Source organism: Rhinichthys klamathensis, unplaced genomic scaffold, assembly GCF_029890125.1.
Source record: "Rhinichthys klamathensis goyatoka isolate OS25496 unplaced genomic scaffold, OSU_Roscu_1.1 h1tg000088l_1, whole genome shotgun sequence".
Lineage (NCBI taxonomy): Eukaryota > Metazoa > Chordata > Actinopteri > Cypriniformes > Leuciscidae > Rhinichthys > Rhinichthys klamathensis.
This window is the reverse complement of record NW_026606628.1, coordinates 1214561-1238351: the sequence shown is the minus strand read 5'-3', so window position 1 is coordinate 1238351 and position 23791 is coordinate 1214561. Positions and strand designations below refer to the sequence as shown.

At 39.5% G+C, this 23791-nt stretch overlaps 2 protein-coding genes across 2 annotated transcripts; both read right to left on the bottom strand.

The window, feature by feature from the left end:
* Positions 1 to 2422: 2422 nt before the first annotated feature.
* On the bottom strand, positions 2423 to 13749 carry zgc:162707 (UPF0524 protein C3orf70 homolog B). Its single transcript, XM_056251739.1, has 4 exons — positions 13646 to 13749; positions 13196 to 13561; positions 12716 to 12904; positions 2423 to 3145 (listed from the first exon to the last, which is right to left on the bottom strand). The coding sequence occupies exons 3-4, from the start codon at positions 12897 to 12899 to the stop codon at positions 2556 to 2558; spliced, it is 774 nt and encodes a 257-aa protein (XP_056107714.1). The 5' UTR covers positions 12900 to 12904; positions 13196 to 13561; positions 13646 to 13749; the 3' UTR covers positions 2423 to 2555.
* A 1469-nt stretch (positions 13750 to 15218) lies between these two features.
* ehhadh (enoyl-CoA, hydratase/3-hydroxyacyl CoA dehydrogenase) lies at positions 15219 to 23425 on the bottom strand. Its single transcript, XM_056251738.1, has 7 exons — positions 23267 to 23425; positions 22872 to 22975; positions 22539 to 22708; positions 22230 to 22341; positions 21035 to 21139; positions 17744 to 18085; positions 15219 to 16532 (listed from the first exon to the last, which is right to left on the bottom strand). Exons 1-7 carry the CDS (start codon positions 23338 to 23340, stop codon positions 15280 to 15282), a joined length of 2160 nt encoding a protein of 719 aa, XP_056107713.1. The 5' UTR covers positions 23341 to 23425; the 3' UTR covers positions 15219 to 15279.
* Between the last annotated feature and the right edge of the window lie 366 nt (positions 23426 to 23791).

Below are 23791 nucleotides of genomic sequence, written 5' to 3'. Positions count from 1 at the left end.
TGCACTAAAATATCAGATTTGACATGTCCGTTGTTTGATCTGAGCTCAGGAAATACTGACCAATCAAACTGAGAGTGAACATAAACATAATCTCCTGTCTCTGTTTAAACTATATCTAGTTGAATGCAGTGTGCCATCTGGCTGGTATCTTAATCTGGGCACCTTTTTTTATTTTATTATTATTATTTATCATAAAGGCTGTCTCCTGAATCTAAAGGTTTTCTGTGGATTTAAAGGACATTTTACATATAAAGGCTATGATATCTTAAAATGACTAAGGCAAAAGAAAAACATTTTAGGTGTGTAATCATGAAAATTACAATAATAAGACCTAAGAAAAAGCTTCTCAGTGAGTGAGCACCATAACATTTAAGATAATGACTCTAGAACTAAAAGAAACCTTTATATCAAAAGACACCTGCACCTTTCTGTTAGACCTGGCAAGAGAACTGACGGAAAGGATTTGACGATCATGGCCATAATTGCTGGGAACATTTATGACTAATATCACTTATAATGGCAAGAATATAATTTGCATCCAATGTTCACAATGTGCCCTATTCATGTTCTGTGTTTTGGAATAGGATTAACCGTGATGAAAATGCATTATGTCGGCACTGCGGAGGGCTTTGATTGGTCTTGCGTAAGTCATTCGAAAAGCCAGTCATATTCAGCACTTAAGAGTTAGAGACTGTAAAATTATCAAAGACCAACAAACCATTTTCCTCTCCCAAACTATTAGGAATGGTGAACCTGATAAAGAAATGCCAATATGTCTTCATTGCACCTGCCACTGTAGTTCATCTGCTAGCATAGTGCTAAGTGCTAACAACACCATAGGTTTGATTTCAGGGAAAACACATAATGGATAAATAAACTTTATACCTTGTCTGTTACTCTGCCCTTTTAAAAGAAAATGAAAAATTACATCTAAAGCACTAACCTCTTCGATGATGGTTGTCTAGATGCCAGCTTCATCACTTCTATACTCTAAACTCATTTAAAAAAAGCATTCCTTCAGTGAGAATGAGATATACACAGAGAAGGGTCCAAGGTGGCAGATATTTCACATTTAACTCAACTGGTTACAATCTGTTATAATGTGGTGAAACAGTTTAAAGAGCAGAGGTGTCATTTATTTGTTGTTTTTCCTAAAGCTGCACTACAAAACATTGGCCTCTCTATCGCCATCAGTGGTGGAAAGAAATTTGCAGTTACTAAAAGAGTTATAAGGTGTGTTCGACTTGAAGCAGCGCTGTGCAGACCAACCGATGTATGACATGAAAGTGACGCGAAAGCGATTCGAAAGCATACAGAGCCGTCTGCTCTCTAATCCCTCTCACAGTACATTGAAGTTATACTCTGATCGATCCGTGCGGCGCCGCTTCAAGAACACACCTATCTTTTTATGTTGGTGGTGAGTCAACACTGCTCTTCTGAGTAAATTAATCTGATGGTTTGAAGTTGCATGGTTGCATGTGATCACCATATCTTATTAGCTACACCACAATTTACTAATAGTAAAAAGAAAGTCCAACAAGATGAAAATATATGTAATTTGAGCAAGTAACATGTCTGCCACAACAGTAGCCCGACCATCTTAGCTTGGTTTACTGACATGACTTAAAAATGGAAGGACGAATGACGTAAACACAACGTATCCCACAAAAACCTGTCCACTTATTTTGAATGAATTACCCCCAGTTCCTCAATTCATTTTGAACGAATTGCTAAACTAATACAAAGTTCTGTCATGATACTCTAGATGGTGCAGGCTAATAGGTCCTTAACTCAATCTGCTTGCAATCACACCATTCTCTATAGGTCACAGCTGATTGGTTCCTGCTGTATCAGTAGCCAATGAGCTCAAGTGCTCAACCTTCAAATACTTGGTTAACATTTGCCTTTGCAGTGAAGAGCGCTTTAAGAAACCCTCCACCCTCCCCAGCTCCACCTGTATAGATATGCTACGGGTAATTTGTACACTAGATTGTACAGCAACAGCATGTCTTACTTGCCTACAGCAGCGTGTCGTGTGTATGTATTGGCAGTAGCAAGTCCCGTTCTTGCTCTGCAGCAGCAGAAATACCCAACAGCAGCAGAAGCAGCAGCAGCGTAGCACATCTATTCCGCCAAGACCAAATATATCAACATTGTCATACCCATTACCATGCCAACACTCAGAGAGTTATCATGACAGAACTATAATTCACCATGGCTTAGTGAATTGGGGTAAGGCAAGAACCCAAATCTGAAAAGTGTTTTTTTTTTTTATGTACTCACTCAATAATGGTATTTGGTTCATTTTTTTTTTTTCAAAAGTCTTCCGTAGTGCAGATTTAAAGTCAAGAACTGTGCTGATAAACCTCAAACATAGGATCATATGACAATGAGAACAGAAATATAGATTAGAGAGAAATGCAAAGTGTATCAAAGTCTTTATGGGTGTAGTATTTTCCTCTACGTACAATATTTATTTTAACACAATGAGTTAATCTTGTCAGACAAAGAGAGAGAGAGATGTGAAAAGAACAGAAATATGCAGTCTGGAAATATCACACAGTAGTTTCAATATTTTCAATAATCTCCACAATGGATTTGGAAGGGGACAGTAAGGTGCATTTATCCTGGTCCCATAGACTTTCCGGACTAGAGTGTCCATCCATGCTAAGTTCGTCCTCTTCCTCAGACTCTTCCTCGTAGGACTCCAGATAGTGACCTCCCAAAGCATTGATTCCCGAGTCCTCAGAGCTGGAGGGCGAAGAGCAGTGGCCCATTTTTGGTCCTTTAACGCTCTCCTCAATTGTCTGCTTGTCTTCAGTGTGCTGTTTCTGTGCTACCAGACAAGCAGGGTTTATTTGAGGTGGGCTAAGAGGAGCCTCAGTGTGAACTGGGGGCCGCTGAACGTAGCACATCTTGCCGTTGATGCGTTTGACAATGTAGTCGTCGATAAACAGTTCGGCAATGTTGCAGTATTTCGGGGACTCGGGACAAGGCGGTGGCAGGAAACAGGGGGAGATGCGGAGGAAGCGTTCAGTCAGAGAGATGGTCAGATCAATGGTGTTGGTACAGTCAGATGGAGCGACCGGCACAGGTGTGCTGGGTAGCTGAGCCACATTGGTCATGGGCTGGTACACATATTTACCTGTACAGACGGAGTAAAAGGAGATCATTACCTGAATATCTATCAGAAAGCACATACTAATTTGTGTACTAAAATTGAATTACCTCAACAAGGCTGAAGCAATCAGTAAATTCAAACTAAGGCTTTGTAATAATATTTAGCTAGCAAAACATTAAGTGTAACTAAAACAAAAAAAGGAGATATGCATTGCATTAAAACTCACAGGATGCTTCATTATGTATAATCACTTGCAGTGCACTGCAGTATTAATATCAGCAGCCTCTGGTCTGAAAGTCATCATCATTTACAAATGAATCTATTTTTGTTTTCATTAAAGCATATACATCAATATCTCACATGGAGAGTTATCCAAAAACCTGTGGCGTCTATTTACATGCTAATGAGAACTACTGCCACACACCAGTTTAGATCATCTTTGGACTTGCTGTCAGAAAAAAAGAGATCAAAATCTAAAATAGTCAAGTGTAATTCATTGAAACATATTTCATTATATAATAATAATAAATAAATAAAAACCTGTGCACATATAATGAGAGATACAAAAAAAAGAATTATCCAAATAGAAGGTCATGCTGTAATCCACTGAGGTTCACTGAAAAAAATGATTCTGACCCCTTGTAAATGTTACATGTTTTTATCTGGTTAATTTCACTGATTTTAATGTGTTATTTAATCCTACTTATTTTTTATTAGTAATTTTCAAATTCACTGCCCTTGTTTAAAACAAGTTAATTTTATTCAATTAAAAGTAATTAGAAAAAAAAATGTTTAATTTAAAATTGTGGCAAAAGATTACAGGCAATATTATTATTTAAATTTAACACATTACAATTGAGTAAAAATTAATCAAAATAGTTCCTTAAAAGTTAACCATTTTCAAATGAGTAAACTGAGAGAGACTGATTGGTCATCTGAGTAAAATGACCCCGCCCCCTTGACACTGTTATCCAGAGCTATGTTCAATACAAAATCTCTATGCATTTTAAACAAAAATAACAGACAGACGTCAAAAAAGAAGTAATAAGTCTTTATTTTTATTGCCAACATTGAAGATACCTGATGTTAACAAGCAGAATCACTGAAGGATTTGTGTCACCATTATAGAGATTAGTGTTTGTTTTAGTTGGGGCTTGACCCTTAACTCATTACCTTTACATTTTTTGTTTGACTGTTGTACCTGACTGAGTTATAACAGCCATATGAGCATATAGAAAAGGTAGTCTGATGCCATTGGTTGTTATTTAATAATCATTCATTCACAATCATTTAACTTGAATCACTGAATTTTATTTTAACTGCAGCATGCTTTATAATTGTCACCATTATGGAGATTCACAGGCTGATTCTTGAAAAAATTGAGTAAATTCAACTCATAATAATTTAGCTAAATTTCTAAATATAATTAAACTGAAATTACTTATAAAATATAAGTATAACCAGTTTACAAAATATAAGTACACTTAACTTAAAAAATATATCTGGATTTAGATAATTTTATTTCGTGCAACCCCTTGACATAATAAAATTAAGTAAAATCAACATAACATTTTTTTCAGTGTTGTATTACAGTGCAGCAACATACTTTCACAGAATGAATTAATGCTTATTCTACACATTGTAGCATTTCTTTTTTCTTTTGCATAGTCTATGTTAAGGTCAATGTTTCTTGCCCTCAAAAGAGTTTTACATGATCATTTTCCACCCTTCCTTTGTTACTGTAGCTTTAAACGTCTATGTATACTGTAAATTACCTCTGTTTTGATTGGTTATGAAATGAGTAACAGTGCAACTGCCAAGATGCTGAATGTTATATAGGCTTTGATATGTACCCCTGGTTGTTTCTTATTTACTTTTTAATTAAGGGCCATTCACGTCAAATACTTCAAATGATTAAATATGTGAAATAAATGATTAATCTGTTGGCTGTTAATTATAAAATCAAATCAACATGAAATACAAACATAGCAGTAAATACAAATGTGCATATATATCATATCATGTAATAGAATAAACTCTTTTACATAACTGGACTGCCTCTTATTATATTATACTATATTATGTTTAGCTTTCTATTGTTTGCCATCACAGTACATTTTAAGGAATCTCTGTCAAGTCCCCCGCTTGAATGTGCTCATGGTTGTGGTGTCAATAATATGATGATTTCTGATCTAACTCTTCTTTGCAGCTTTGTTAAAATACTATCCCCTGGTTTCACAGACAAAGCTAAAACTTATTCCCAGACTAAAAATGCATGATCGAGCTGTCATAATTGAAAGCGACTTACACTGAGATATCTTAAAATATGTCACTGGCAATGTTTTGTCTCAAGATGCACACCACCAGTAATGTTTTTTTTTTTTTTTTCACTTTTATAAAAGTTGAACTAAGGCCTAATCCTGGCTTAATCTCAGCCCTGTCTGTGAAACTGGGCCTATATTTCAACATAAAAAAAGAAAATCTTGTTTTCCATGAAAGATCCCCTTTAAATCATACTGTAAAAGTTTGATCAAGGAGGATTTTTTTTTGTCCCATTTGTCTTTTTTTTGTTGCTCCCCTTTGTTGAAAAAAGATCAAAATAAAAAGTCCAGAAAGACAGCACCGCAGTTCATTTCCGTTTCGTTCCACACATCTGCAGAATCATCCAGCCGGGATGTGATCAGGACATCTATGACAACACTAATCCCCTGTTATCGGCCCAGATCCACTCACTCGCTCATGGCCTTTGACAGTAAGTCTCTTGTCTCATATCTCTCTGTCTAAGGGTCTTTCTCACATGCACACACTCTGTCTTTCTCTTTCTCTTTCTCAAAAGCATCCCCTAAATTATACAGGAGTCAGCTCTACAGAGATACAATATGACAGTAGCCCCATCCATCCCATTCACTTCACCAGAACGGATTTATACAGGTCACTTAAGAATGCATTAGACAGCAACTGTCAAATATCTTGTGTTTTGTGCTGTAAACAGATGACTATTCCAGGGTTTAACTAACTAAAAGTAGTGACACTACTAACTAAACTACATTTCAAAACAGCATGGGAGTAGTTTTTCCAAGTAAAAAGTTTAATGACTCTCTCATATGAAGCACTACAGGGAGTTCGATTAATATTAGTGGATATATATTCATTCAGATTCAAAACGTTGTCAATTTATTTGTGCTGCATTTTACATCCTCTTTTTGTACTGATATACAAAATAATGCTGCAACAATTTAATGAATTCATACAATATCTGGGTAGTGTAATGAAACAGATACTACCACTACTACTAATACAGTATATTATTAATAAATGAACACGTAAATGTTGACATTTCTACAAGTAATAGTAGTTCTAGCAAACAATTCCTGCAGCCCTGAGATTTGATATGATTTCTGTATCAAATTCATGAGAGGAACTTAATAAACATATCTGGCCAAGAAAAGCAAAGACAACAAAAGAAACACAAAAGCAAAACAAACTCATTACATTCTAATGAGATTCCAAAAATGTCCTGTGAAGAGAGCAAACGAAGTAAATTGCACGGAGGTGCCGACTATCTCGACTGAGCGGAACACAATTATTTCACCGCACTTTTCTCATGTGCAATCAACAATAGAGGTTCCACTTGTACGGTTTGGCATTCATTTACAGACTTCTGTCGGTTCTTTGTTTTATAAATCTTTTGGACAAGGACCGGATCTCCAAGCCAGAACAGAGCTCAGAGAGGAAATCAATGTTTGACAGCTGGAGCTGCAGGCACAGAGCCAGAAACAGGAGGCTTCCTTCTCGACGTTTCACACATGGCCACATAACATCACTAAGCAGCACATACACGCCTGGAGTGTAGACGCCACTCTCACAGCTTCTGCTCTCTCACCACAGCCCTGGATTTGCTCAGGGGATGACTGGGTACTGTCAAACCCAAACACAGCACAGCAAAGCTGTCGTCGGTATCATGTGTGGTGTGGTGCGGTGCTGTGCAAGAGCAACGTTAATAAATCATCACAATGTACACCATAACACAGCGGTGTGCCGTTGGGGCACTCATTGCACCATAAGAACAGTCAAGACAACAACACAATAAAGACTGTAGAAAGGAAACAGAATTTTGGGGAGTGTGGGGTCAGATTTTTTAAAAATGTTTTTACAAGCAATCTCTGATGTTCGCCAAGGCTGAATGCATTTGATAAAAAATACAGTAAAACAAAAATATTGTGAAACATTATTACAATTCAAAATAAAGGTTATCTATTTGGAAATCATGTTGTGGTAAAGCTGGATTTTTAGTATACTTCAGTCTTCTAATATGCTGATTTGCTGCTCAAGAAAACGTTATTATTATTATTATTAATGTTATTATATATTATTAATGTTTGTGGATATTTTTGTGGAAACCTTTTTCATATTCTTTTGATAAATAGAAAATTCAAAAGAATATTATTGGTAACTTTATTTTAAGGTGACGTAGTTAGTTACACATTACTACATTAACGTACTAATAACAGTAAATTATGCATACGTATTACAAGTAACTAACCCTAAACTAAAGCCTAACACTAACCGTATATCTATAGTAATTACATACTAAACACAATGTAACTACGTCACAGTAAAGTGTAACCACAGTATTTACTTGAAATAGATTCAAAATAGTCTTTACTGTAACCTTTGATCAAATTAATGCATCCTTGCTGAATAAGTGTTCATTTCTTTCTTTCTTTCTTTCTTTCAAAAAAAAAACCTTCTGACCCCCGAACTTAAAGGGATATTTCACCCATTTTTTTTTATTCTGACATCATTAACTCCCCCTCAAAAGAAGATATTTTGAAGAATATGGGTAATCAAACAGTTGATGGGCTTCAATGAGGGGACATCAACTGTTTGTCAATCAACATTCTTCAAAATATCTTCTTTTGTGTTCAGCAGAAGAAAGAAATGCATACAGGTTTGGAACAACTTGAGGGTTAGTAAATGATGACTGATGACAAAATTTTCATTTTTGGGTGAACTGTCCTTTTAGGTGTGCATCTCCACTAAACCAAAAGATCTGTAGATCTGCCATCAAATGAAAAGTGCTTCCCCTGATAATAAGCCACGCATGGAATCGTGAATAGCAGTCGCCAATTGTGCTAGGTGTCATTTCAAAAGTCTTAGTTTCTACAGTTACGCAACAAAGCACCAGGATTTCCAGCCATGAATTATTTAACAGATCCGGCATACTAAACAATACATATCAGGGTGAGCTTGTTGTGTTTGTAATTTTATGGTACATTTAATGCTTTTCACAATGGCACACCAGTCAGTAGTTCTCACAGGGCAAGTGTGCTGGCTGATAAACCACGAGAACACATTAACATAATGCTCTGTCTCTATTGCAATAATGGCAGATTATAGCTGTCATCATGGGCACAAACTGATAAAGGAAAAAAAAACACTGAGTGTCTACCCCCATCCTACAATCCAAATTCATTATTTTGCAACCTCATATCTCACACTGCGGATGTATGCGATCATACAAAATGATAAAACTGCAAGCAAACAATGATGCACTGCATATAGCTGCATTTGTAGACCAGTATTACATTAGAATTTATGTTGATTACAGACGTGCTTTTATTGATCAGATAAATAAATAAATAGAGTAACCCTATCTGTGTTGTAAAAGTAATCACAAACATAGGACTGGCCGGTAGCCTAATAAAATGTAAAGAGGAAAATATAGAGGACATAAAAAAACTACTGTGATGACCGTTGAGGATAATAATCTTTTATAATTTGATGGCTGAACTTAATAAAGTTCAGCTCTCTTGGCAGAAGTGTCATGAGAGGGTATTAAATACGGTTTGATCTGCTCACACAGTTCTAAAGGGCTCGTTCTGACATTTACCTCCCTTAAAACTCAATGAAAGCTTTTCCAATCACTCGAGACCTGAACTCAGTCAGAGTGACGTGAACTAGAGGAAGTGAACATCCTGCTCAAGGAGCCGAGCGGACGCTTCCTGTGTGTATTCGCTCATGACTGCTGGATTCAGGGTCATGTCCAGCTAACGACTGGAGAATATAGAGGTGACGCAAAGGTTCAGGAAGCTTTGATAAAGTCAGCTATAGAGGTTTGAACTCTCACAATGGAATTGCTCCTGAGATATGTCTGGGGAGATCTACACATCTTGCTTACTAAGAAATTGTCAAGCTTGTGCTCAGGCACAGCCGAAGACATATAATGCTGAAAAAGCATCTGTGCGACACCAGACAGCAGTTGCTGATGACAACACAAGCTCATAAATGTTCACAAAACAGGTTGCGTGATCATACATGCAATGGATAGTATTAAAAAATGTCATATTTGAAACCCTACACTCTTAGGAAAAAAGGTTCAGTGGGGTTCTATATTGATCCGGTTCTTGACTCAATTTTAAAGAACCCTTTGTGCATAAAAGGTTCTTTATAAGGAGAAATGTTTTAAAAGCTTGCGTAATAATGTTGTTACGGGTGTGGTGCAGGCAGAGGAAGAGGCAGCAGTCAACAGGTCCAATTCAAATATAATTTACTCAAACAAAACAAGGATCACGGGAAACAGCAACACACCATACACAAACGTTACATAAACGAGAACCGACAAGGAGTGAGGGAGAACACAGGGTATAAATACACTTAGAACGGATAATGAGAACAAGACACAGCTGGGGCAAATGAACTGATAATGACAGGTAGACAGGTGAAGGAACTGAGAACTAACGAGGAGCGGGAAAACTAACACAGGACTCAACCAAATCACAATGACGGGGGGAAACACAGGACACACATGTAACATAACGCCCCCTCCAAAAAGGCGCGTCCTCGCGCCGTATAACTTCAATAGGGGTGGGGGGGCGGGCGCCCTGGAGGCTGACGAGGGCGTGGCCTACCCTGAGCAGGAAGCCTCCAGGGCGGAGCAGGACATGCAGGAGGCCAGGGCGGAGCAGGACGTGCAGGAGGCCAGGGCGGAGCAGGACGTGCAGGAGGCCAGGGTGGAGACTTTCCCTCGGGTGGCCAGGGTGGAGACTTTCCCTCGGGTGGCCAGGGTGGAGAGGCCACTTCAGGAGGCCAGGGTGGAGAGGCCACTTCAGGTGGCCAGGGTGGAGAGGCCACTTCAGGTGGCCAGGGTGGAGAGGCCACTTCAGGTGGCCAGGGTGGAGAGGCCACTTCAGGTGGCCAGGGTGGAGAGGCCACTTCAGGTGGCCAGGGTGGAGAGGCCACTTCAGGTGGCCAGGGTGGAGAGGCCACTTCAGGTGGCCAGGGTGGCTTATATCCCCCCCCCAAAATTTTCTTGGGGGGAGTGACGGGTTCAGAGACAGGCTTGGGGGAACTGGACGGGACCAGCGGAGAAGGCACGGGAGGACTGGACGGGACCAGCGGAGAAGGCTCGGGAGGACTGGACGGGACCAGCAGAGAAGGCTCGGGAGGACTGGACGGGACCAGCGGAGAAGGCTCGGGAGGACTGGACGGGACCAGCGGAGAAGGCTCTGGCTCGGCAGACGCGCAGGGAAGCTCCGGCTCGGCAGGCGTGCGGGGAAGCTCCGGCTCGGCAGGCGTGCAGGGAAGCTCCGGCTCGGCAGGCGTGCAGGGAAGCTCTGGCTCGGCAGGCGTGCAGGGAAGCTCAGGCTCGGCAGGCGTGCAGGGAAGCTCAGGCTCGGCAGGGCTGCAGGGAAGCTCAGGCTCGGCAGGGCTGCAGGGAAGCTCAGGCTCGGCAGGGCTGCAGGGAAGCTCAGGCTCGGCAGGGCTGCAGGGAAGCTCAGGCTCGGCAGGGCTGCAGGGAAGCTCAGGCTCGGCAGGGCTGCAGGGAAGCTCAGGCTCGGCAGGGCTGCAGGGAAGCTCAGGCTCGGCAGGGCTGCAGGGAAGCTCAGGCTCGGCAGGGCTGGACGTGACCAGCTGTGCGGGCTTGGCTGGGCTGGACGGAACCAGCGATGAGGGCTTGGCTGGGCTGGACGGAACCAGCGGTGCGGGCTTGGCTGGGCTGGACGGAACCAGTGGTGCGGGCTTGGCTGGGCTGGATGGAACCGGCTGTGAAGGCTCGGCTGGGCTGGACGGAACCAGCGGAGAAGGCTCGGGAGGACTGGATGCATGGGCCAGAACTGATGTGTGTGTAGCCCACACACACAAAATCGCCGTAGACATCACCATCAAAGCAGTCTCCTCTTGAGTGGACTTACGTGTGGTGTGCACAGTCTCTAACGGGCAGGCGACGGGCTCAGGCTCTAGCGGGCAGGCGACGGGCTCAGGCTCTGGCGGGCAGGCGACGGGCTCAGGCTCTGGCGGGCAGGCGACGGGCTCAGGCTCTGGCGGGCAGGCGACGGGCTCAGGCTCTGGCGGGCAGGCGACGTGAAGCTGCGGTGCAGGCTGCTCTGAACGGACGGTCTCTGGCTGGACGGTCTCTGGCTGGACTGATGTTACCGTGAGGGATGAACCACAGACCCAAAGCGCCCTGTCCAGAAACTCCGAGAATGGTAGATGTAGGTCATCGAGCAACAGTATCTGGGCTAAGGGATCATCCAAACCTCTCCAGAACCGCTGTTTAAGGAAATCTTCCTCCCAGTATACGTCCTGGTGCAGGTGAAGATATACCTCTGTGAATTCCTCCAGTGAGGCCCCATTTTGGTCAAAGAGGAAAGCCTCCATCTGGTCGTCCATTTTTGTGGTCGGTTCTTCTGTTACGGGTGTGGTGCAGGCAGAGGAAGAGGCAGCAGTCAACAGGTCCAATTCAAATATAATTTACTCAAACAAAACAAGGATCACGGGAAACAGCAACACACCATACACAAACGTTACATAAACGAGAACCGACAAGGAGTGAGGGAGAACACAGGGTATAAATACACTTAGAACGGATAATGAGAACAAGACACAGCTGGGGCAAATGAACTGATAATGACAGGTAGACAGGTGAAGGAACTGAGAACTAACGAGGAGCGGGAAAACTAACACAGGACTCAACCAAATCACAATGACGGGGGGAAACACAGGACACACATGTAACAAATGTCATGTTTAATGGGTTACTTAAAAAAAATTCTATAGTCATAAAGTATGTTTCCGAGTTGTTTAACTCATAAAATTGTATTAAAATAAAAAAATGAATTAAAACTAAATCCCTAAAATCCATCATGGTATCATTTCATGGATTTAGATTTAATTCATTTTGTTTTTAATTTTAATTCAATTTTATGAATTAAACAACTCGTAAAGTAAACATACTAAGGGAATACATGACGCGCCTGACAGAACCCTTTACGGTTTTATAGAACCTTTTCTTATAAGAGAGGAGATTCATATAAATAGTAAAGAAAATGGAAAATGATGCATGTATTTACTACATAACCTATTTTTTCTGCAAGATGATGGACAGTAGATTTCTTTCTGCTATATAGAATATGTGGGTAGTGATCTTTAATCATACTATCAGCTGCATTATTGTGTTGAAGACAGTGAATGATATTTTGTACCACTTCTCATTTGAACAGTGCACACTTACTAGTGTATCATATTGTATTTAGAATAGAATAGAATAGAATGGAATAGAATGTATTTGCATGTCAGAAGTTGGCCACTTACAGTGACACCAGCCTAAATGGCAGCACCAGTGCAGTTTGAAACACTTTCCGTGGCTGTGGGTCGCGCAGATGGACAGTCCATCACAGGGAAGAAAGTCTGGTCTGCCTGCACAGCTTTTGGCCAGAGCTTGAGCTTCATCTAACTTATCGCTCTTCAAAGCCTTCTGCACTCCGGTGTAAGCCATGGTTACTGTAAGAGAAGAGACATGCAATGAAGATACACTGTCAAACACCTACTGATTTAAGATACATTAATAAGAAGGACTGCTTGAGGAATGAAATGTATTTAGGTCAGACTTTACGGTATATGACACGTTTATTAATAATTGATTGTATTATATAATATTATCATGTAATACACATAGGCTACTATAATTTGTTATATAAAATACTACTGTATTAAAAACAAATGATAAACAGCAGAGTGTTAGTCTCAAATAACACGAACTATTAAAAGTATTTTGAGTTTGGATTTGCTTACCTCAGTCACTTACAGCTGATGATATCCTACCATCACACAACATCAGCATTAAGATCCCTGTAGCCGTAGGCTACTGAATATGAAGAATTACATTTTTCCATATTAAACTGAAATGGCTTTCGATGAGGATAATCCTTCATAGATTTCCAGAGAATTATCAACTGAGTTAAAATAAAAGGTATCTGCCAGATCCGTACTGAGGAACAATCATGCATGTAAAAGGTCCTGGAGCGCTCGCTATTTAAGGAGAGAGAGAGAAAAGCGCAGATTGAAACTTATGTTTCACATGAGCTCCTCGTGTTGCAGTCGCAGTGGACGCTGCTGCGGGACTGACTGAGCGCTAATGGCACACTGACGGGAAATATACTGCACACACACACACACACACACACACACACACACACACACACACACACACACACACACACACACACACACACACACACACACACACACACACACACACACACACACACACACAGCTGCTGTGACAACACTTGACCAGAAGACGGCGCTCAAATACACTACAAAGGTTTTCTCAATCATATGATTTTACTGTAACCTACTACATTAGGAAAGACGGTTACACTTCATTTTAAGGTGTCATTGTTACAGTGTAATTATTTATTTAAGTACTGAGTAATATTAATTAACTACATGTAGGCTACTTACTCTAGGGTTAGGGTAGGATTAGGATTTGGTTGAGGTTTAGTTGCATGTAATTATGCACAGTTTACTGTTATTACTATGGTTAAGTACATGTAACATATGTAAAAAGGACACTGTAAAATAAAATGTTACCGGAAAGACTTTAGAAAGATTTTCTAAAAATGTTTTATTATTGTTATTATTAATAATTGTATTATTTTGACTAACAATCTGTAATTATTACAGTGTGTAAAAAGCAAAATATGAAAAAAAGGAAAAAAAGGAAAATGTATGAAAAAGACATTGATTATTTGACGAATCACTATAAAATAAATTTTGAATTAAAAATTCAAATTTGAGTTTTCAACGAACATATAAAAGATTTTTGAATCCGAGTACTAATGCAAACTTCTGATCTCTTTCTCTCTCTCTCATTATATATATATATATATATATATATATATATATATATATATATGTTACACACACACACGCGTTGTGTTTTCATATTTTATGAGGACTTTTCATAGACATAATGATTTCTATACTTTAAAAACGTTATATTCCGTACTACCCCCTTACACTAACCCTACCCCTAAACATACCCATCACAGAAAACTTTCTGTATTTTTACATTTTCAAACACACACACACACACACACACACACACACACACACACACACACACACACACACACACACACACACACACACACACACACACACACACACACACACACACACACACACACACACACACACAGCGATTAGAAGCAATAGCAATTAACTTATCCCTTGCAGCAAAGCACAAATCACATCATACAAACTACACCTAACAGGCCAACTATTCCACATAGATTATCAAGAGCCAAATTAATTAAAAGTTTTCCTTAAACTGAATGCACAGCCATAAATAGCCCTAATAAAAAACATCCAAACAGGTAGTTCATAATATATACACTACTGATCAAAAGTTTTTGTTTTTTTACCAAGGATATTTTGAATTGATCAAAAGTTACAGATATTTTTTTTTTTCATCAAATAATCCTAAAAAAATGTATCATGGTTCCACAAAAATATTAAGCCATTTTCAGCATTGATAAGAAATGTTTCTTGAGCACCAAATCTGCATATTATAATGATTTCTGAAGGATCATGTGACACTAAAGACTGGAGTAATGGTACCAATGGGCCTGAGACCAGTGCTGTGCAAAAAATAAACCACATTACTAACAGGGATTTACAACTACTGTCCTTTCTGCCAAAACTATATATGTCTGCTACTAAGAAATGCAAAAATACACAGGACATTAAAACCTATTCGGATAGAAATAATAAGCCGATACGACAGGTAAGAGTTGAGAAAGTCGATTCTTTAATAACCGGCTTTATGTAGAGTTTTAAACTTAACACATAGCATGTTGTTCATGGTGCTCTTAGAGATGGCTGTGCATTGTTTTGATATGCTCTCTCCATTTTTGGATAGGAGGACTGCCACAAGCCACAAGTTTTTTCAGAAGAGGACTGGGCTCTAAATGAGACACATCAGGATGGGCTTGGTGGTAATGCTCCAACCTCTCCAGGACTCTTTCCAGGCCCACCATGCTGGCGTAGAACATGGGCCCACCACGGTGCCTTGGAAAGCCATAACCGAACTGATAGATGACATCAATATCCTCCGGTCGGGCAGCTATGCCATCCTCCAGAATACGAAAGCCCTCGTTGGCCAAGGCGAAAAGGCATCGCTCGATCATTTCCTGATCTGTAATATTGCGCGGTTTAATGCCGTACCTGCTCCTGTACGTCTCAAGGAGGTTCTGGATCAGTGGGTCAGGCTTTGCGTTTGTGCCCCCAGGTTTGTCGTACATGTACCAGCCACGACCGGTCTTCTGGCCAAACCTGCCTTGCTCACAGACCATGTCTGGAATGGGACAGTACTTACGCCCTTGGCGCCTACGTGGGGGATTTTTCGGGTCGACATCAGGCCCGGTCAACCCGGATTCCTTCCGGACTCTCCAACCAACATCAAGACCTGCAAGGTCAGACATCCTAAAGACACCCATTGCGAAACCAAAGTCCTCCAGAACCTTGTCGATTTGTTCAGGTGTGGCCCCCTCCTCCAGCAGGAAGGTGGCTTGATCAGAGTAAGGCTTCAGCATGCGGTTTCCGACAAAACCAGGGCAGTTTCCAACAGCAACACTCACCTTTCCCATCCTCTTCCCAAGACTCATCGCTGTAGCGATGGTTTCACTTGAGGAGCGAGGCCCACAGACAACTTCTAAGAGCTTCATGACATGTGCCGGCGAGAAGAAGTGCATCCCAATCACCAGCTGCGGTCTATCCGTCACACCGGCCAGCGCATCCACATCCAGACCAGAGGTGTTGGAGCAGAGTAGAGTGGTTGGTCTACACACCTTGGACAATTCTTGGAAAACACGCTTCTTAAGTACCATGTCTTCAAAGACTGCTTCAATAACAAGGTCCACATCCTTCAGGTCCTGTAAGCTGAGGGTGAATTTGAGGAGATTGAGAGAGGCACTCACTCCCCGTCTTTTGGCATCTCTCTCCAGCATGCCAATCACCATCTGCCTGCCAGTCTCCATGAGTTTCTTGTCTGACTCTACAGCAATGACAGAAATTCCCACACGTGCCAGAGACACCGCAATGCCCCTTCCCATTGTGCCCAGACCTAAAAGGGTGACAAATGAATGGTCAATACGGAGTAAAACAAAACCATCAGTTTAAAACAACATAGGCACAATTAGACATAGGCACTTGTTAATTAGCAGATGGTGAAACTGATCAGAGCACAAAACTGAGCCATATTTCTAATTCTATGCATGAGGGTTTGTACACTGCCAGCATTCTTCCTCTATGATAACAGAAGAATCTCTGCTTGTCTCAAACGTAAAGCAAACAGATGTTTCAACACTTCTGAAAAACAACATTGGCACACTAACAACCTATAAGTGTGCATAAAGCTGTCCTAGATAAGAATATTGAACAGAAAAAAAGTTTTTTTTTAAATGTATTTTTACAATTTCAAATGTATGCTTTAAGTCGCTTGGGTTTAATAAATCTAAGTACATATAAAAAAATAATTAATGTAAAAAATACATTGATTTTTTTTTTTCTTCTTTGGAATATTAAAGGATACAGAAAATGTTCAATTCTGTCATCATTTATTCATCAGTCGTTCCAAATCTGTACTTTTTTCTTTTGTGGAAGATAAAAGAAGATAATTTGAAAAATACTTTTTTTTGTCCATTCAATGAATGTCAATGGGGTCCAGTGTTGTTCTTCTCTTTTTCAAAACATCTTCTTTTGTGTTGCACAGAAGAAGGAAAGTCATATGTTTGGAACATCATGAGGGTGAGTAAAGTATATACCATTACAGTTTTTGTTTAATTAGCTTTTATGTTTTTATTATGATTTCAGTTATTTTAGTAGAGTTTTTAGTGAATGTGTTTTGTAAATGTGTTATATGCTTTTGCCATTTTTACACTGTTTTTTTAATGTTACTTTTTTACTAAACCTATTAAGATTTTCCATTTAGAAATTTTGAGTTCTTCAACTTATTTCATTTAGTTGCCAAAGCAACATTTCTAATTTTTGTTTAGTTTCAAACAGCTCAAACAGTAGAGCACGGCTCTAGCAATGCCAAGGTCATACGTTTGATTCCTATGGAAAGCAAAAACTGTAAATATGCATCTTGAATGCAATGCAAATGCAATCCACGCTTTGGATAAAAGTGTCTGCCAAATGCCTAAATGTAATCCTTATAATTATTTTTTATTTTTATTCAATTCACAAAAATGTTTAATAGTTTTAGTTAACCAAATAACCCTGCTACCATCCCCAGGTCTTGTTCATGCACATAAAGACATTCTCTTTTGGTACCTATAACGGCTGCACTCCGGATCTCTCTAGGTTTGGTGTCATTCCATTGCGCTCCACTAGGTAGAGTCCATTTCCCAGCAGACCTCTCAGCAAAGAAGCAGTACTGAAGAGCCCGGGCCTGGCCAGAGTTGAAGAGAGTGGCCATCAGTTCACTCTCCCGCTTTATTCCCTGGCTGTAAGGCATTGTAGCAGCTGCCCGCACTGCCTGAACACAAGCCATAGGTGCCATCACTCCCCGAGCCTTCTTCTGAATCTGCATAGTGACCGCTTCTAATAGGACATCCAGATCTGGAGGGCAGGGCACGGTCAGCGCACTCAGTCTTCGGGAAGACAGCGGTTTGGCTGTGAAATATACAATGGATATGATATCAAAATATAACCTAATGTGATAAACAAAGGCAATGCTAAGTGGGTAGTATTGAACCTCGTGTAGTATGGTCGTTTTATAACAAACATGGCAATTACTCCGAATCAGTAGAAATGGAACGGTCAAGAAGAAATTCCAAAATACTTATGTTAATCAGTTTCTAAAATATGTTGGATTTCTGAAAGTGTGTAATCGTAGCATTCAAAATGCACAAACACAAGACCTGACTTGAGTCATGTGCCTATCTCTTGGTGCACGCACACACACACACGTTGTGTTTTCATGTTTTATGTGGACTTTACACAGACATAATGATTTTTATATGTACAAACTGTATATTCTATCCTAGCCATCACAGAAAACTTTCTGCATTTGTAGTTTTGTACATTTTCAAAAAACATAATTTAGTATGAGTTATAAGCTATTTTCCTCATGGGGACCAAAAAATGTCCTCACAAGGACAGAGATTTCGGATTTCCCAGGAATCCTAATTAACCTAATTATAACTAAGTCTTGATCCTCAAACAGGCCTTTAAAGGGGTGTCAGAAAGTGAGGACTGGCCAAAATGTCTTCACTTGACTCTTTGTCCTTACTCCGATGGTCTAAAACTCAAACCAGTCCGAAAGAAAGATAGACACACACACATAACAGAACAGAACAGCCCATCAAAACTGCATTTTTAGTGTTTTGACTTCCTGTCTCACTAAAAGGATTACGCAGGGCGGTACCTGATTCAATATAGCTTTTAACTGCATTAGATTCATCTTTCTCTCTGGAATCTGGGTCACTCTGATGAGCCTTAAAGGGCCAGCAGGACCAGAAACCAATAGTTTTGTCTGTTTTCTGCTCTGTCCTGTTTTGAGCAATCAATAGAAAGTATATTGACAGGAATTAGCATTTCAAAACAGTGTTGTTCCTTTCAAGTAACACATAGAAGCACGAGTGTCCAGTTTGATGTCTAGTGTACTGTGCTAGTGCACACTACAGATGTTGCTGTGGTTAATCTGTGGTGCTGTGGGAAGGACTTGAATCACTAATGCTGTGATTTATTGTAAGTAGGGCTGGGTCAGATCCTGATAGGTGCATGTGGCAGATGTTTCAGCGACTGGAAAACAAGATAAATCTCTGTAGCTATGAGTGCCGAGAGAAAGATTCTACAAAAAGTGTTGAGGTAAAGAGTTGTAATCTAAGAACTAAACAAACCAGCTACAAGATTAATCACACCATTTCAACATTTGATTTTAGGCAACAACAACAAAAAACAGACATTAATGATGAGTAAATAAACTACTCATCCCATGAAGCACTGTGAAAGATGTTACTGAAGCGAAATCAATGATACAATATAAAACGATTGACTTACAGTATAGTAATTATGAAGTAAGAATGTTCTCGCAAAATATTCATATATGCAGCCATTAAAAAGTGTGGAGTCAGTAAGGCTGCAATTATTTGATCAATTACAGTAAAAACAGTAATATTGTAAAATATTATCATAAATTTAAAACAACTTGTTTCTGTTTTATATAATTTAAAATGGAATTTACATGATCCTGCAGAAATCATTCTAATACGTTGATTTGCTGTTCAAGAAACACTTATTATTATTAATAATGCTGAAACAATGTTCTGTGGAAACTGTGATAAGAACAGCGTTTACTTGAAATTGAAATCTTTTGAAACAATGTAAAAGTCTCTGTAACTGTTGAATAATACATATGCGCTGAAATGCTTTATTGGAGTGGGAGGTCTCTGCTGCTGAGCTCTATCAATGGAGAAAATTAATGGGATTTCTTACCTCTGGGACTCTACTGTCTCACAATAGATATTACGATCAATCACACACATGAGATTTATCATCCAGGCTAATTCTCAGCCATTCTCTTTAAACAAATTCTGTGTGGCCACAATTTGAGATGGAATCAACCCGTTTACATTCTGACAGATTTGGACCATTTGCAATTTACCATTAGTCAGTAAATCAGGCACATTTTGGCTGTTGTCCACCATACCTGTGTCACGTTTGCTCCTGCTACTCAATTACATTTAGTTGACTGTTGCAAGGATTTTGCCGGGTTCATCTTCGCTCAGCGTGTGATTACAGTGAGAGCATTAGCTTTTGTGGCCAATCTTTAATCTCCCTCCACAGCTTATCCTGACTCTAGATGAACCCTGATCTCTCCGTAAGAGTGTCACTCACAACATTCACATTACAAGAGATCTGGCTCCGTCACTCTCCGTAGAGCATAATAAACAGCTGCACTTACTGTAGACCTAGAAAAGCCGAATAATTTGACAGAAATACTTCAGAGAGCCCGGCAATCGTTTCAATGATTTAATTGCTCTCATATGATTTGTCATTACTGGAGGAAATGGGGGTCAAGCAGAAGGTGAAGAATTGGCATTCATTTTTCAGAAGCTGCAGAGAATCACAATGCAGAGAGCACAATTCAACAGTATACACAAAGATTTTTGACTTCACTTGCCCCGTATATAGTTAAGAAAGTCAGTACAAATATAATCATTAACATTTTGCATGTTTTTAAACCAGTTCGAGGGGATTTAAAGACCATCTTATCATCAAAAGTAAATAAAAGATCTGTAATAATGAGAGCTGTTATATATATATATATATGAAACATGCCATTTGTTTAAATTGTTCTCCAATGCTCAGAAGGGTCACAATTAATATTCTAATAATGTCTGTTCCTTTTCACTTCTTGAAAAATAGATCAAAAAGCACCGAACGTCTCTGAAACTCGTTGACAAGGATATGAAACATTAATTCCATTTGCTGTGACAAAGGATTTATCTGGAACGTCCCCTGACTCTGAAAGCCTGCCAAAGACTCGGCTTCCCTTTACTGTTCAGTTTTTTAATATCCGCATTTCTGCTTTGCAAGCTCATGCTCACGCTGACATACCTACAGCTCTCAGGGCAAACTCCACAGCCACCTCACAAGCATTCTGCTCTGTGACCTGGTCAACGATGCCCAGCTTCAGAGCCTCCTGGGAAGAGACATGGCGGCCTGCAATATGAAACAATAATTCTGCTGTTGGTAAAGGAGAAACTGAGCGATGTGGGGGTGCTTTACGTGATTATTATCATTATTTTTTTTGCTTTATAGATTATGACAATGGGTGAGGAAAATCCCATCATAACCATAAAACAACTGAAATCTCACTGTGCATGTTTAAAGGATTAGTTCACCCAGAAATGAAAATAAATGACTCACCCTCACAGCGTTTCAATCCCATATGCTGTTGTTTTACCAGTGGAAAACAAATAAGACTTTTTAATGAATGTTCATACAGCTCTTAAAAAAAAGAAGATATATGTGGTCATCATGAAATGTATATAAAAAAGCACTGAACAATTATTTAATTTTCTCTTTTTGTGTTCCACCATAAAAATAATAATAATAACAATTATAATACACACATTTGGAATGACATGAGGGTGTGTAAATAATGACACAATTTTCATTTTTGGATGAACTGTTGCTGTTAGCTGAACAATGACACTATTTTCTTTTAAGAGCTGCTTTACAGCAGAACTGAACACTGTTTGCATCATTGAATCGTTATTTCCCTATTTATCCCTGTAAAGCTGCTTTGAAACAATCTGTATTGTATAAAGTGCTATATCTGGATTTGACTTGTTGCTATAAGCCCTAAAGCAAATCAATCAGAAACAGTGTGCAATGCTGACACCTGGTGGGAAAAGTTTGATTTATTACTGAAAACAAAATGTAGTCCCCTACTGTTTTCATTTTTATCATAAAGTACATTGGATGATCAGATTAACTGTAGCACTTCTTACAGTGAAGAATTAGTGAATTATTTATGAAATCTCTTTGAAAATATCAGAGACACAGCAGTTATTGAGTAGTAAAAAAAATAAAAATTAATCGAGGGGCTCAGCTCACGAAATTTTAGCCAATCAGGAAATTCAGAAACAATCTCTGCAGGACATATTTCAGTCACTTGACTTTGACTGTTATGTTTTTTTGCGGAGCTGGGATTTACAGAGTAGGGCATGTGGCTGAAATTAGCAAAAAGGCTGAAATCTGTTGGGGTGAATTGTGGGTGTGCCAATAGGCTAAGTGTATGATTTACCCGTGGTGATTAGTTCTAGGGCAGCAGGAATGCCAATGAGCCTGGGAAGACGCTGAGTTCCCCCAGCAGCTGGCAGGAGGCCCAAAGTCACCTCTGGAAGCCCAAGACGTGCCTGGAACGCAAAATACATTATAGTACATTACATACTTAATGCATAAACCACAAACCAACAACATTTCCTTCTCTTAATAAACCTCAAATATTGATATCAAAGTTCAACCCATTAACTTACAACATAGTAGCACTAGACAGTATTGCACAATATTCAAGCATGTTCATAAGAATACACAGCAGTATAAAATGGCTTACCTTAGAGTGTGCAATACGGTAGTGACACACGAGGGCTAATTCAAGGCCCCCACCTAGAGCCACCCCCTCTATGGCAGCAACCACAGGCTTCTCTCCGGCCTCTATGGAATCCAACAAGGGTAGCAGAGGAGGTCCTCTCAAAGGCCCAGCAAACTCACGGATGTCTGCACCTGGAGAAAAATGCATTATCATCAGATGGTCTTCTTACATAACTCAGCCAGGACAAGCAAATCAGTGAAAGACTTGTGCAACATACATGTGCCAGCATGTTTAACCTGAAAATGAAATTTTTATTTTTGGTGGATAGATGTGTCTGTGATAGGCTGTTCTAACCTCCACAGAATCTTCCATTCTCTCCACAGATCACCACGGCCGTGACCTTCGGGTCACTCAGGGCTCGATCCATGGTCTTTGCAATGCCATGACGCACAGCAGAACTAAGGAAAAAGACATGTTAAAATCACTATTGTTCATAATGGGTTTGTATTAATGCACTTGAAAACACTTTCAAGGACACTTTGTCTTTCTCTATGTGGAAGATCATGTGTAACAATCTTATTTATAAAAGTTTTTTTAACTATGCAAAAGTTAGAATTATAACAATGTATAACAATAGGAAAATATATGCAAGATTCTGCTATAGTTTGGTCTTGCTTTAATAAGAACAAATACAAATGGATTGGAAAATATGTAAATGCATTATTTTTTAGCAGGTTTTTTTTACTCACCTTAAGGAATTGACTGGTGGGTTGGTAAGAGTGATCAGAGCAACTGATCGTTTAACAAGTTCATATCGGGCCATTGTGTTGAGCTGAACTGTCACTGTGTTGTGTTGTGTTTTGAGTTGAAAGAACTGCAGGACTTTGGACTTGTGACCAGCAAACTCAGTGCGTCAATGCAATCACACCCTCTCTGATTTATTATTTGACACGTCACATCTCCTAAGTGTCTTCCGTGACGATTAATTTTTAATGCGATAAACACATATTTGCTTTGCTAAAAAAGCTAACGTTATTCAAATCACATCTGGTCACCGCAGGAGTCGGCTTCCATTCCCGGAAGTGAATTTACAAATTCTACTATGGTCAGGACTGACTGAATATTAATCAAACGTCACATAAGGTTTTGACACACATTTTAAAGATTATTTTTAGACTTTAAATAATACGGTATATATATATATATATATATATATATATATATATATATATATATATATATATATATATATTGTATAAAAGCTTTTAGAACAT